General features: G+C 46.6%; 1 protein-coding gene across 2 annotated transcripts in view; it reads left to right on the top strand.

The window, feature by feature from the left end:
• LOC144163203 (uncharacterized) overlaps positions 1 to 16,209 on the top strand; it is a 251,910-nt gene that overhangs the window by 113,699 nt on the left and 122,002 nt on the right. For both annotated transcript variants that reach the window (XM_077694039.1, XM_077694040.1), the window contains exon 3: positions 5,679 to 5,726. In XM_077694039.1, the coding sequence (XP_077550165.1) occupies positions 5,679 to 5,726 (48 nt within the window). The remainder of the gene's footprint in view (positions 1 to 5,678; positions 5,727 to 16,209) is intronic.

Genomic DNA, 16,209 nt, shown 5'->3' on the forward strand with positions numbered 1-16,209 from the left:
CCCTTGAGTGGATACCTCGATACGCTTGTAAATGAGATGGGCTGCCCGTGAGCTTTTGTCTTTCACTCTGTCGTGCCGGCCACTGCCAGCACTCGTGGGTTGTGTTCGGTAACATCATTTTCGTTTTGATGCGGTGACGCTGAGGTGGTAGTCGCCGTGGTGCGAGGTCGGCGTTCGCGCAGGAGATGTCTCCGCCGTGGCCTGAATGTTTAATGCACTTCGCCGCAGCCCACGACGATGCATGCGTTTCCTATAAGCACTGCGATCGAAGGTGCTACCGGGTTGAGCACGTCTGCGCTTTGATTACCTACGTGTGCCTACGCTTTGGTTCTAGGCAGGAGAATGCATGCATGCATGCATACATGCATTTTGTATGCGTGCAAAATGGCCGCACATAACAGCTAAAATTTCAAGCACAGATACCGAAACGAGGCCACATTCACCAAATTGTGTCTGCGTGCGTTCGAAAATCCAAATTCAAGAAACCAACTAGCCAGCAATCAAGTCCTACTAAAAATTCTTAATATGAGAAAATAAAAAAAAAACGGTTGCTTCTGCGTTTGCTCATGACCCTACAATGTTTCGCTTGTATTCATAGCGCAAAACAACAACAACAGAAAAAGGGAACAGCGGTCTTTCACGGTTTCGTACTGTTCTTTTCTGAATGCACCGCAAGGCGGCTAAGCGTGTCGTCGGCTAACCGCCGACTTCCTATTCGCCGGCATGTCCCGCTCTTCCGCAACGCTGAACGCGCTCATTGTTAGCGCGCCCTTAGTACAATTTCCAGCGCAGGCCGCGGAGGTCAGGCCAGAAAAAGAGATCAGGTTCTATTTCTAGAGACCTCGCGATGCCCCTGGCTTTCACTACTCCCATTTGAGACAAAGGAGAAACGGAAACAGAGAGCAAGGTGCGACCCCGGCTAACGTAAGGTCGTAATTGCAACCTGCATGCAGTCGGAGCGGCCGCCTCCTAACAGGACAGTGACACATCCCTGATTGCGGTCTGCCGTGTTGCGTCACCGGCCGATTCTCGGCCGGCGCGACCCGCCTTATCCCGGGACGCACGCCCGACCGCCAAACGAGACCGAGTTAAATACCCGTCGCTTCCGACGCCAGCGCGCATGCCTCTCCGGGGGCCTCGTGAATAGCCGGGCCCATCCATTACAGAGGCAGCCTGCCTCTTACTTGCTCCGTCGTATAACCCGGCGACTCTTGCGCCAAGAAGCATGCGTGGAAACCGGTCCAGTTCGTTCCTCCAGCCCCTTAAAAAAACATGACCCTTAGACCGAAAACGGCTAGAGTAGTAGATGGAAGGAAATGAACATACAGGGGGTGACAAAAAACAAGAGCGAGGCGCTTTCCTCTTCGCTGAGCATTCCGGTTTGCTGGGGAGAAAAAAAGGGAATCACTCTCGCTGCTCGAAAATACGGCGGGGGTAATTAAACGGCTTGTGGATGGGCTCATTGTCGCGCCTGCTGCTTGGCTTAACGCGGAGGCTTCGAGGAATAGAAAAGCGCGAAGACGCCGGGGCGGGTAAGAAAGTGCGATCGCGTTGAAGGCACGTCGCGCCGTTGAGCACGCAATCAAGAGCGCTTTTTACGTTTGTTTCGGCTTGTAGGAAGGCACTACATTGCAAGGCCTTATGGGCTGTTGCCATTTTTTTAACAGGCTGCTTTCCGGAATGGGGAAATGTATGACCTAGCAAAAGCTGTTTCCTGAAAGCACGATAGGCTTTGGCCGTAGAGTACTGATATTTCGGGCCGTTGCGGCAAGCGAAGGTAACAGCCAGATGTAGCAGCTTCGGCGGCAGAGTGATGTGTCCAGTTGTCATTGCACTTCGATATTACAACAGAAATGAAGCATAGAATCGTGTTTATCCTCGAAAGCCTAGACGTATACAGCTCCAAGACCTGGATATGGGTGTTTACAAATACTACCCTGTTTAATAATCCGCTTTTAGTACTCTTCTTCTCATATAAGCGAACATTAGCAAATGAATCAAGGGTAGACGGGGATATCACACGGCAGAGTGAATAGATTTTCAACACTGCTGACTCATCCTATACACTTAAAGAGAGAGTCTGGACGTCTCATATGCCACTTATGGATTTCGATGGGTCTATTCGCCCATAAGCGGATCATTTTTCAAAGTGAAAGCTTTCTTTGTGGGAACGATGGTGTCCTGTCAAAAAATTAACGCATTTCCCCATAGACCGGTTGGTCGACCGAAAAGCTCCGATAAGATCTCTGGACACAAGGCGCGTGCGTGAAACCGGGTTGCCATTGTGTCAAAACTGTTACTGGAAATTCGCGAAAATGGAGCGGTTCTAGATAAGACAGTACACGTATCTATCATGAAGGAGTACAATGGTATACCATTATCTAATAGAAAAACTAGCGGTATACATTTGGATCGTTCGGAGATCCGTTTATTTAGTCCGGGAAAAGTCGTTGCATGGGTTCGTTGTCCGTGTGCGATTTGGGTCTTTGATGCTTTAAAAATCGATTGGACGCACTTACATCTTTCGCGCTTCTGTCAACTTTCTTAGGAGGGCATTGTAAATTTTCGTTACCGTAGGGTGGTCGCCATTTGACGCGATTTGTGTTCCTGCGACAAATCGGTTCATCGGTACATGCGTTTCGACCTTCAGTTAATGACTGTAGATTGAAGTTTGCCGCGTTTTCTGTACGAGTTTTATACCGCAGCTATCCGCTCCTCACATCCGTGGCCTTACACATACACCGTTTGTATACCGAGCAGTTGAAAAGGTGCGAGATAGGGGCTGCTTTTGCCCAGCAGCGTAGCTATTGACTTCTGAAGTAGGCTGATTTCGGTTTTCTCTGTAGACTTTCGGATGTGTAATACGGGGTTGGTTGGCAGTCCCATGCGCAGACAATTAGTGCAAAACTGTGCTTTCAGTAAATTCCAAAATGTATGACGATCGGCATAATAATTAATGATATGTTTCCTCAACCTCCCCCCCCCCCCCCCACCCGCCTCTCTACCTCAAAATTACAAAAACTTAATGTAGTATTTTGCACAGCTGCTGGCTTAGTGCACTAACCGTGTAACTTTAAAGTCCCCAAACCCACCAAACACCCGGAGTACGCATCAGAGCTAAACCGACTGCACCAAGAGAACGCGAACCGATGCGCCGACAACGCGGACGCCGCATCACGCTGTACGACGGTCTCGCCGTAGTTTCTACAACCGGTACGAACCAACATTCTTCATAATCATCAACAACAATAAGAACAACGACAACAACGAAAACAACGGCAACGAAAACACCAACAATAACAGCCCCCTGTCCTAATGAACCCTGTCTCGACAAAAAGACCTAAGCACGGACAAATAAGCGTCATTCTGGTAATCAGATTTCCCGCTTCCGTTGGCCCTAGTACTACCACCACAACTATAGCCTAGGATAAGAGCAACTGGCAGACAGTTACCGTTAACGCGGCTAACCGTTGCGAAACACTAACCACGTTAACGTTGTTGACGTGCAAGCTGCGGCTACCAGTGTGACGTTTGTCTCTTGGAAAGAAGACAGCACTCAGGACCTCTGCTCGCAAGATAATGTTTTCCCAATAAACAATGCTTGAGAAAGAGAAACAGCCCGAGTGCTTCACTCAGGAGCAGCCGCTTAGAGTACGCAGTCGTTTACAACAAAGGCCCTCGGGGAAATCGCTCTGACAGCAAACACCCTGTCAAATACTTGTTGCTTGAATGCTTAACGAAGCGCGTAGTACGAGAGAAATAAAACTAAATACAAACGAAGGCTTCCGCATCTTTCTTCAACGGGCCTCACCGCGCTAACTACATTGTGTACTCGGACCTGCTCCAATCCCGCTTTTTCATCCCCATAATTTCGTGCCGACGAAAATCTGCATATGCAAACCCGGAAGACCGCCATAATTTTGAAGCTGTTCGCGATAATCGTTGCGATAATGCTCTGGTCCAACCACTATGGACATTGAAGGGACCCGTGCACTGTAGCGCAGTCCGTAGCTGCTACAGTGGGATCCACGTAGTTCATAGCGTAAGAACTTGATCGCGTGACGGTTAAACGCAAGTGGCTTTTCACTACCGGGTGGGAAAGCCTGTACGTAATATGCGATCTTGTCGTTTGTGTGTAGGAAATGCGGCTAGTGTGCGACGAGCTGTTGTCAGCTTCGAATTATCCATGGTCCGGCGCTCGCCGCTGATGATAACTTTCGTGAGAAATTGCTAGATAGGCCCCGACGCGTTCATTTATTTCTCGGGCTCGCGACGCATTTTTTACGACTATGACGTCATCTAGTAGTTAAGGGCGTTGAAAGCGAGGCGTTTGCGTACTTCCACACTGCCAGAGGGCAGCATTTTAAAAAGGCGGGGGATGTCTTCAGCTCGACCGAACCCACCTGGACATTTTCACATTGACACCACGAGCAGACGTCGTGATATACCACACTTGTTAATAATAAGGTATCTTAGTTTTACAGGAATAAGTACCAATAAGAAAGCACCTCAGGATTCCGCTGGTAATTAGGCCGGTGTTCATCATACGTTTTACTGCTGTTTAAATAGCTCAGGAGTTGTTAAATAGCTCAGGAATTGTTAAACAGCCTAGTGGTTGTTAAATAGCCCAGACATTATTAAATATCCCAGGCATTGTTAAATAGTCCAGCAGTTGTTAAATAGCTCAGGAGTTGTTAAACAACCCAGGAATTGATAAATGGCCCGGCCATTGTTAAATAATTTAGGAGTTATGAAATAGCTCAGGAGTTTTTAAATAACCCAGGAATTGTTAAATAGCCCAGGAGTTGTTAAATAGTTCAGGAGTGAAAAAAGCCCAGGAGTTGTTAAATAGCTCAAGAGTTGTTAATAACCCAGGAGTTGTTAAATACCCCGGGCATTGTGAAATGTCCCAGGCGTTGTTAAATTACGCAGGAGTTGTAAAATAGCTCAGGAGTGGTAAATATCCCAAGAGTTGTTAAATAATTCAGGAGTTGTTGAATAGCCATGGAGTTCTTAAATAGCCCAGGCATTGCTAAATAGCCTAGGCATTGTTAAATAACCCAGGAGTTGTTAAATAGCTCAGGCGTTGTTAAATAGCTCAGGCGTTGTTAAACCCAGGAATTGGCATATTATTACATCCTGGTTAGGGGACTTTGTTTACGCGCGAACGTCGATCTTCGATTGGTCAGTACGGGAAATGCGGATGGAAGTTGTTAAATTGTCTGGTGCAAAGAAAAAAAATGCTGACAGGGTAGTGTTTTGTCCTGTCGTGCACACGCGTGTGTACATCCAGTACATCCAGTCTTTGTCAAAATTTTTTAGGCTTTCAATGAGGAGACGATTAGGCAATCGCGAATGAAAACTGCTCGTTCTTGCCAAACGTCTGCTGAGACGCAATCACAGAACACATGCATGGTCGACTCTGAGGTGTCCAGGGTGACGAAATGATGGCCAGGAAGGCAGCGCGACGTTGAAGAGAGCCCATTTAACGCAGCCTTATAGAACCGTATCGTCTATAAGTTTCGATGCCCTATCTGCAATTGGGGTTCGTCTAAAATTTCTGAGCTTCTCCGTGCTAGCTTGCTAAGACGCATTTGTGCAGAGTTTTTTAGCTTCTAGTACATGGAGGCTAAATTAAGTGTTTAAAAAATGATGTTTTTTTTTATTTGCTTTTGCAGGTGCTGCCGAACCTTCGGCCGCCAAAGTCTATCGACTTCCAAGCCTAGGTGAGTCTCCTGTACCCTTGTTTTTATGTTTTTGCAAATCAAACTTTTTTGAAAACCGAACAAGAACAAAGCAAAAAAAAAACGAGTGAAGAGGCGCCCGCAACTGCGGTCGCACAGATCCGCTCAACCCAAGCAGGTTGCCAGAAAAAGGAAGTACGGCTAATGTTCAACTGGGAATGATACACAACATACGATAATTACCCGATAGGAAGCTTTTGTTCAATTTGTTTTGTCGTCATTCTTCCGGCGGTGACCATTTATTTCTAAACATATTTACTTGCACATGTCCCTTCAGGTCGCCAACATAGCGAAACGTTCTTGTTCTCTTTCTCACTCGTCGGCAACAATTGGTTTTCTTTTATATTCGCTTCGGGGCATGCGTTGAAACGTGCTTCCAGGCACTTATCTTGTCCAAACCCGCGAGGACGCTGCGGGGAAAAAAGGAGGCACTTAGACGGCATGTTGGGATGTCGGAGGATGAAACTGCCCTTCTTTGCAAGCTTACCATTTCGCGCTTTTTCGTTGCTTCATCTGGCCGTCGCCTGGATCCCTTCGTTGACCAAAAAGGCTTTTAGCGTCTTTTAGCAGCTCGGCACATAGGCTTAGCGATAGCGGGAAAAAACCTGATGTGCGTAATAGCGCGGTAACGGGGTCAGCGTTCGGAGGGCCTTTCAGGGCGGTGGTGGCGTGGCTGTTCTGCTTGTCTCTAACGTGACTTCCGCTGAACTAGCAGATCAACAACATCCCTGCTTAACGGATAAATCATAGGCCTCGCCTGCATAAGCGCTTTTACAAACGTGCCCAATGCGCCACTTGCTACGTAGGCTGAACACAGAGCTGATAAATTAAACCACTGGTTACTAGAGTAAATCGGTGGTACAAATGTATGCTCGTTATTTAGAACGGTTTGACACATTTTGTATTGCCTTGTTAGTGCCGTAGCACGTGCACATCAATGCGATTTTCGTGAAACCATTATCAGCACGTAGCATTAGTTGTGACGTTTCCTCTTTATCGAATTCTTTTTTTCCCGGCCGTTTAGAGCGTACGTAATTTTCGGTTTATTTCATTCATTTTATTACTTAAAATGTGACCGAGAAAGTTCGCTGAAGTTATTTGCTGTACACAGCAGTGCTAAACAGTGCTTGGAAGGATTGCGGGCAAGGGCACTCAATAGAAACGCCATCTGTCTTTGCTGACCTCAGCGTTGTTGCATTGGGATAACGAACACCTCTGCTTTTTTCTGTGAGAAGCATACCTTAGTGGACCACGCCCTATTTCTAGGAGACGGTTTTCTGGCGTCAATTTTTGAAAACGTTTTCAGTTCCCGGTTTCAGCCCAAACCCGTTCAGGAAGTCTGGCCAAGTCATCGTCGAACTTCAATTCAAATAAATACTTTAAATCAATCAATCAATCAATCAATCAATCAATCAATCAATCAATCAATCAATCAATCAATCAATCAATCAATCAATCAATCAATCAATCAATCAATCAATCAATCAATCAATCAATCAATCAATCAATCAATCAATCAATCAATCAATCAATCAATCAATCAATCAATCAATCAATCAATCAATCAATCAATCAATGAATCAATCAATCCATTCCCGTGACTATGGAAATTGTACCGCGTCTGTGTTCTCGATCCTCAATCTTTTCTGCCTCCACCAAAATAGGAAGCTTGAAATTCGGCCCGACGCGCACACCAAGCCCTGGTATGAAAAGTCCGCAGCGCGGTGATTTTCATGTGCACCCCGCGAACAGCACCAACCATGCTTCGATCTAACCCTAGTGTTCACGCTTGCTCGCTTTAGTGGCGGTTTTGCTGCCTGTCGATCCTTTTGTGGCCGAACAGGTATCGGTATCTCGTCGCCGTCATCCCCATTCTTTCCTCCATTGCTGCCCTACACTGGCTACAGACTCGACTTTACAATACGGACAAGCAGTGGCGGTAGTCACGGGACCCGTCGAGGCAACAACTGCTTCCCCTGGCAACGTCAACACCGTTGCAAAGGCAGCTGTCTCTACACGATGCTGTCCTGTGCTTTGTTATCGCTCGCTCTGTTCACAGAGCGACCAAAAATGAACAGAGTGCCGCGAAAATTTCGCCGGGGTACCCCATGTACTGCTCACGCAATAGAAGAAGGCAGAAACAACTACCACGGGACCCTGTGGATAGAAGTCGCTTTCACCAAAGCGTACTCCTTCACTATTGGCATGACTGACAACCCTGCTTGTGACGTGTGTGCCACGGACGAGACAATAAAACGCCTCTTGTGTCACTGTGCCCGGTTTTCAACGCAGAGACTGCCCCTGTCAGTCGCACTCCGGAAACTCGACAACCAGCCGTTAACTGCGAAGACTGTTTTGTGTCACAGGCGTTGGCCGTCACAGCCCCAAAAGGCCCCAAAAGCGTTACTGTACTTCGGTTTTTAAAGGACACAGGCTTGTCTGAACGATTGTAGAGACACGGCGTACCATTGTTGATTCGTCATATGCTTAGAGAGAGAGAGAGAGAGAGAGAATGCTCTTTAATGTGAACTGGTGAGGTCAGCCCTGCTAGGGACAAGGCTTGCTACACCATATGGGGGGTTACTACGTTGATGAGTGGGGAATATCAGACATTAGCGTTACAGCAGGAAATATGGTTAGTTTACCTGTTCAACATAGGCTTTACTATTGTCCATTGTTTTGCTTTTGTAGTTACCTTTCATTTTTTTTCTTGAACCTCAAGCGTTATTCCCCGTCTTTTCAATACCCTTTCTTTCTCTTTAAATCCATCTTTTCCCACTTCCCATACGTAGGGTAGCCAACCGGACTGTAACCTGGGTAGCCTCCCTCCCTTTCATGCACTGTATTATCCTTCCTTCCTTCCTTCCTTCCTTCCTTCCTTCCTTCCTTCCTTCCTTCCTTCCTTAATTCCTTAATTCCTTCCTTACTTACTCCCTTGACAACAGCACGCCTCTACGACACGTGGTTACTGTCCTAGGACGAGCATTCTAGCAACTGCCACACGTACACACGCGCCGCCGAAACAGAAGGCTCGGTGTCTTATCTTCTCCGCTAGCATCAGCGGCACCTACCGCGGAAAACTTTCACCGCAGAGCGAAAGCGAATGGCGAAAGAGTCTTCTTTACGGCCTGCTGCTACCGTCCAGACTGGCCTGGCGAGGTTCTCAATCACAGCGCTGCCAGTTTCGCCCGCGACCAAGTCCGTTGCCCCGGCGCGCTGCTGCTTGAAACGTCGCAGCCGCAGCAGGCGGCGACGATTGTGCTGCTATACGCAGGCTCCCGGTGGAGGCTAATAAGACATGCCGGCTCGTTCCCACGCGGATTTACGCTCCTCGGCGGCTGCCGCCATCTCGCCGGATTTTATTCCCGGCTTTCCAGTTAATCTCTTCGTCTGTCTAGCTGTCAAATGCGACGTGAGGAGAGGCGAAAACGAAACGCGGTGCACGTGGGCTTTTGCTCTTGGAACGTTTATTTTGTTGATCAACGCGGAATTTTCCGGCGCGGCTTAGTTCCTTTTATTATACCGCCGAAGCGCGTTTTTCTCCAGTGCCGTGCATAAAAAATCTCGAGGTTTTAATCTCTTTCAGAGGGGGATATATGGGGCAATGGCTGGAATGTTTTACGGCTACGTGTGTGGACGCTGATTCTGAACTATGCAGAGGAGGCTGTTTTTACGAACGGAAAAAAAGACTCAACCGTTTATATTAACGTTGAATAACACCGAGTGGCTGAACTGGATTCGAAACTGACCTAGTTTCCACACATTGAGCCAGAAATTGAGATTCTCGCATTCTCAGAATACTTTTTACACTTGTCATTTCTCGTGTTTCGCAGGACTGGCCGGGTTCTCGCATTGGTCTCATTGAGGAAATCTCATCAGCTGTGAATGCGCCAACAGGCGCGCACATAACACACTTATATTACCGCAGACATTAAGTGGGGAGCACTTTAGGGGCCTGGCTTGTCGTAGGGGCTTCAGGGGCCTGGCTTTAGGGGCCTGGCTTGTCCGGCGTACCAGACGATTGAAAAAAAATCACCGCTTCCCCTTGCCGGGATCGAACCTGGGGACCTCTCGTTACGAAGCCGATGTCAATCCTGTTGCGTCACAGAGGCATAAGTTCCTGATATGTGAAATTTTGGCGGTGATCTTTGCTATGCGCCGTTGCCACGGAGGCTGACATTGCTAGGCCGAAAATGAGTACACAGTAATATAAAATAAGGGAAAATCCTAAATAAACTCCTAAATACCCCGAAATAAGGAAAACTCAAATCAGGTGTATCTCTGCTGGCTTTTTTCGGGGCTTTTGTGCCCTCTCTTGACTACTTTTCGTATCAGCGCCAGGCTGATACTGAATTTAGTCCAGAGAGGGCGACACAGTCCCTCTGGTGAATCAATACTCCGCACTGGACAGCTTTTACGTTGAGTGGAAACGCTTTAACTTTTTTATATACGCTTTGGAATATCGAAGTGCAATATCTGTGTATTCGAATAGATAAGACGTTGGCAGCCCTGTGGTAATAGCTAATAGGGCTATAAGGTTAAGAAAGAGAGAGAAAAGGTAATGTTGCGAGCAGGTGAGAACATTTACGGTCATCATTCATACCTATCGGAATCTACGTGCGTACAGATTAATGTATCCGCAACAATATCAAGACACCTGCGTTAATTGCGGCGGTAAACCGGCGCTATGTGGTACATGTTAGTGTACGGATACATGACACATGGCTAGGCAGTACAATACCCCAAGAGAAATAAGACAAGTGGGAGGCAACCCTTGCCAGATCAGACCTGGAGCTTCAGAGGAAACTGATTAACCAGGCTTGAGAGGTTGAGAGATCCAATAGAGTCTTGAAATGAGGACCCCAGCCACTGCTCCACAGTGAATATCCATTTGTCTTTTTTTCCATCAATAAAACCAAACACAACAACGGCAATAACGACGACAACGACGATGATGACAATAGCGAAGTAGGTGGCGCACGTTGTAGTGATGACGCGTTGTTTAATTAATGCAGTTTTTTTTATTTCACGTCCTTTCGAGCTTGAGTAGCATAATATTTAATAATTACGTATGCTAACTAACCCGGCCCAAGCTAATAACCCGTAGCAGCAATGAGTGTTTAAGCTTGTCCCCTAATTGTTTGCGTCGTCTTTGGTGTGTACACTTATAAAACCCGCAGCAGCGTTCCGGACGACAACAACAACAACAACAACCGCAAAGAGACGGTTGAAGTGGATTGTGAACACGGTGGGACGACGGAGGTTTGCAGGGCGCAAGGGAGTTCGCAGGGCCTCCGGTGTGTATAGAAGAGGGCACAGTTGGGGTCCCTGCGGCACTCCAACTTCGTTTTGTTTCGGCACTGGCGGAGCGTGGTCCCAAATTAATTTCGCGCGAGGGCACACACCACTCCCCGGGTGGTCGCCATTAACGCGAATTGCGCGCCGGCATCTTTCCGCTGAAGTGGCCGCAATTCCACGGCTTTTGTGTGCGCGCTGCCGCACTGCTGACTCTTTTGTTAGTTAAAGTAATTGCGCGTCGACGAGGTAATAGTCAACGGCAAAGAGCGCAGGCAGGAACGGCAGAGAGCTGCGACAGCGAAAGAGGAAAAACAAAAGAATAATAGCGGCAGGCACTTGGGGATACAATTAGGCGACAATGAAGAAGACGTCGCAGTGCGTGTACTTTGCCTTTTGTTGGCCGTGGAAACCAGGAACCAAGAACGTAAAATAAGACGAAAACGAACGGGACAGTGTGGCCCGGCCCGTGCGATCGTGTTGCCCGGCTCTTGTAGCGAGCGAGACTTTTAAGCGAACGGCATTAATCAAGCTAATAGGGATAAATGACCGACTCAGGACGCTTAGCGTACGCATACGTTCGCTATCGTAATCAATAAGAGGCAGCGCAGCGGCTGCTTCGGGCGCTGTACACGAGCGGGTCGATTAAAATGAAGAGAAAGAGAGATAAAACAACGGCAGCGAGGCGCACGCTGGCAAGCTCCAGAGAACTCAAGGGATCGTAACAACGAGAAAAGATGTCTCGCGTGTGAGAGAGAAAGGGACAAGAGAAAATGGGGGGACACGTGCCGAAGCCGGTTTAATATGCAGCCGGAATTAAGTGTATAGGAGTAATGGGAATTGGATACAAACGGCGCGCCGCAAAGAAAATTGCTCAGTTCGGGACACTTTCGTTAGTGATGAGGAAAGCGGTAATTGCAGCTTTCTTCCGGAAGGAGAAAATGTTTTTCCGGGATCTGTCCGTTGCAAGCGTTCGAGATAATGGGCTATTATTATAGTCCGGTTCGCTTCGGGTAGCAGAAACGCGGTTTAGAATAGTTTGGTAGACGTCCGTTAGCTTTGTACTTGCTGAGAATCCATCGTGTTCTATAGAAAAAAGATCGGCAGAGCAGCTGTGACGTGTCCAGTTGCTTCTTCTATATCCTCCGTCTTCCATTCCTTCATCGTCTTCCACGGCTGTGCCGTGCCGGCCGGCCGGCGGTGTCCACATGATCGGCGGCTACCTGTAAATGTGCTCGTGGCATGGCCTTGAGGCTCTCGTGTTTCAGATGTTCACGTGGTCTTCCGGCAGGCTGATAGAGAGGCGTCTTCTTTGACCTTGAGTAGCACGTGAGCGGCTCTATCACGTTCAGTCTCTTCTTGGCTTGTTTTCGATTTTTAAACAGAAGCTTTATATTCTTCCGAAACAAAAATTCCGCGGTCCCGTGCACATAAAAACAATTATACGGCGCAACCACATGCTCTTGCGCGAGAAAAAAAAAACAGGTTGTAGAGGAGTTTCAAGTAAGGAGAGAAAGGGTGGCTGGTTTTCTAGGTGACGTAGCTGTACTCTTGCACCTACCGACGTTGGTAAGTAGAATGGCGCATAGGGGGAGCGAAAAAGATTCTCTCTTTTTCGCTCAAGTGATGTCCAGCTCAAGTGACAGCGGCGCGCGAGGGCGTTAGCGGTGCCGGCGGTGAACCGCTAGAGTTGTAATGTCAAACAGCAACCGTACGTCACGATTCACTGGTAAACCAGATCGGTATGGAGTGCATGGGGTCATTAATTCCGTCACTGTCCGTCTTCTGGCTGGCCGTCAACGCTTTCCTGCTTTCACTTCCTTTCCACCCATGGACGCCACAGAAAAGCCCGACAAACGAGAGGCTAACAGCTTTGCTGAAATACTTCCAGCTCGTATTGAGTTTTGTGGATGCCGAATAACACCTCTGGCGACCACGTTGGAAAAGCTGAAACTCATTTGGAAACTTTGTGTTTCAAGAACGTCGTCCACGTTGTTGGGAGTGGCGTGCTTTCGAGCTCGTCAGGAAAGGGGGCCCCTGGCGGGATTCTAGTACGCTAATATTTGTCGGCATTGCATGCTAGTTTGGGTTACAGCTCCACACAATTGTGCACCACAGTTAGGGTCACTAAAGTTCTGGCGGGGGAAGAAAACAAGTATATATATATATATATATATATATATATATATATAGAGAGAGAGAGAGAGAGAGAGAGAAAATAAAAAATAAGAGTTGGCAGTCAAGAAAACCACGGAAAGCAAAGGGGAGGTTGTGGTGGGTCATGGATACAGATGAAGAATTTTTTTAGTCAGAAAGAAAGTGGTGAAAAAATGCCCGCCGGCTGGGATCCGAACCCACGACCTACAGAATACCGGTCTGGTGCGATAACCACTACGCTACCGGCGGGGCTGTTTCCCCTCCACTTTCTCGGGTATTTATGTTAAGGTATTTTTTTTTTGTTTCCTGCACTTGGGGGTGGTAGCCAGCGCCAGTCGGACTACTCAGGGTGAAGGGGACCTTCTTTTTTAACCCCTGGGCCGTGACTCGAGTGTCTACGACATGTCGAGAGTGGTCGGCCAGCGTTGAACCCTCTTAAGCTACCCTTGGCACCAAGACTGCCAGAACAGAGGCCCTCGCTAAGCTTGTAGCGAATCAGAATGTAGCATGTAGCATGTAGCGAATCACCGATCCCCTCATTTCCCATTTCTGATTCGCTACATGCGAATCAGAAAAGGTAAATACGCTATACGCGTATATATATATATATATATATATATATATATATATATATATATATATATATATATATATATATATATATATATATATATATATATATATATATATATATATATATATATATATATATATATATATATATATATATATATATATATATATATATATATATATATATATATATATATATATATATATATATATATATATATATGCGTATACGCCAGTATGTGTATGCCCTATTTGGGCCCCTGTTTTAAAAATTCCACATGATGGTAAATAATCCGCATCCTACCGGTGCTTGGTAGCCTAGGTGTATCTGAGGTCCGTTACGGTGTTTCTCTGAATATTATTTACTTCCGCAGGGATTGTGAGATGGTATACTTATCCCGAAAGGAGGATTGAATATCCGTGCGGCGTCATTACTTGCTCCGTTGAGATGAGTGAATTCATCGCTTTTGTAGAGAATTCATTGCTCACGTCGCGTCGGAGGATTGCGCATCAAATAATTTCGCTCGCTGCTTTCTTTCTGTCAAAACTTTTACAACTGAACCAATGTTTTCCACCGCGGTGAACTTGTTGAAGACGTTACGCGCAACATTATGCGCATACTTCTTTGCTAGCCTCTAAACGACTCGCGTGGGACAAGATGATGGAAGGTATCGTTCTAAAAAGCCTAAGCGAGATCAGCCCGCGTTTAGGGCTAAGCTGTTCGACGTTTCTGACGCAAATGTGAAGCAAGATTCTGGCCGGAGAACCATCATCCGTTTTCGGCTTTGCTCTTATACCCTCTTGATCGCTCGATATGGGACGCTGCCTATACCTTCTCAATCCCTCAAATCTCTCTCTCTCTCTCCTTCTACCCTCTCTCTCCTGTTCCAACCCATCGTACATGCGCAGGCGGGAGCGGCGGAAGCAACGGCAGACATCGGCACGACGCTGTGTCAATACGTTGGCCGGGATAAACATTCTCGCTTTGAGCTCCCGTCGTCGTTCCGCGATCGAGCGCAAACATTCTCGGCGAGTATTTTCGCCGTGAGAGCATATCTCATGCGTACCGGCTCCAAGATTGATTTCCTCCTTTCTTTCCTGCCATTCTACCCGCCTTCTTTCCATCCATCTTATGGCAGAAACTTTTTCAAGAGGCCGATGTCGCATGTTTCTAAAAAAACGTTTCGTTTGGAGATCAAAGCATATCGTTGAAAGCTTATTGAATGTCAGGGTTCTGAGAACGAGTTTTCCACCTTGTAGTAAACAGGCGAAGAGTCGAGGGAAATTCAAATTTTGCTTCGCCCTACAGATATGGTACAAATTTGGCGAAATGAATAGGCGGAAGCCCGCTCGGGCGGAAAAGAACCGGGCTTAAACGGAAGCCCTGCATGTTTGTTCCTCCAAAGGAATGAGCACGGCCATTGAGTGTTTCCTCCGTTGCCTTGTATTTTTCCTTCTGGCATCTTAAACTTATATTCAGCCGTATTTCTGTGTGACCGTCGTGTAAACAGACCGGGAATGTTTGAGCGGCGCGATTCTTCAGGTGTGTGTATATTGAGGGATGATAGTATTGACAAACAAGAAAGGAATAACGTGTATTGGAGAACGAACTCGGCTGAAAGACATGTTGACTTAGGAATCATGAAGACACTACACAAGTTTGTTTTCTACCGAAGATTATGAAATCGGTGTATAGAATATTTGCTGTTAAACACAAACAGCGTTTCAGCTCGCTAAATAATCAGGAAAAACTTGAATGTGCTACGCTGGGGCCATTTTTTGTACTTGCTGAAGGATGTCACCGGAAGGTGTAATCCGCTGGCGCGTACTGGTTAACTGATGCTGCCACACAACAAATATTTCAATTCAATTCAGTTTATTCAGCATTATTTTTACATTCATAAAAACAATGCCAGGACAGAAACAAAAAGCCACAAAAAGTAGCTTGACGGGGTTTCTGCCCCACAATTGTCATCGGAAACAACGAGAGGAAAACTCATCATACACTTACATAACAAACACTTAACACAGATTTAAAACATGATACATTTTGGTTTGTCCTAAAACACAAACTTGATGTGCGGGTATGCAAGAACAAGAATACAATCGAAAATAAAACGGTGGATACATACAAACACATGTGCGACAAAAATTAGCAAATGAAGAGTACATACACGTCGGCATATTAAAAATGTACGAGTGTCGGCAATTTAGGACACAGTCAATGGGAAGTTGATAAAATATTCTTTCCACTTACGCTTAGAACGAGTATTTCTATTAACGTTCATGTTTTCTAGGTAGTTTAAAAAACTAGGCATAGCATACTCTATTCGGCGCATGCCGTGGTTTGTTCTGCAAAAGGGTACAAGCCAATTCTCTTTTTGTCTTATATCTTAAAGTTATATCTTATGTCTTAAAGTTAGCAACAACTTCCTCTAGG

This window comes from Haemaphysalis longicornis, unplaced genomic scaffold (genome assembly GCF_048455015.1).
Source record: "Haemaphysalis longicornis isolate Haplotype H1 unplaced genomic scaffold, Haemaphysalis longicornis Haplotype H1 scaffold_12, whole genome shotgun sequence".
Taxonomy (NCBI): domain Eukaryota; kingdom Metazoa; phylum Arthropoda; class Arachnida; order Ixodida; family Ixodidae; genus Haemaphysalis; species Haemaphysalis longicornis.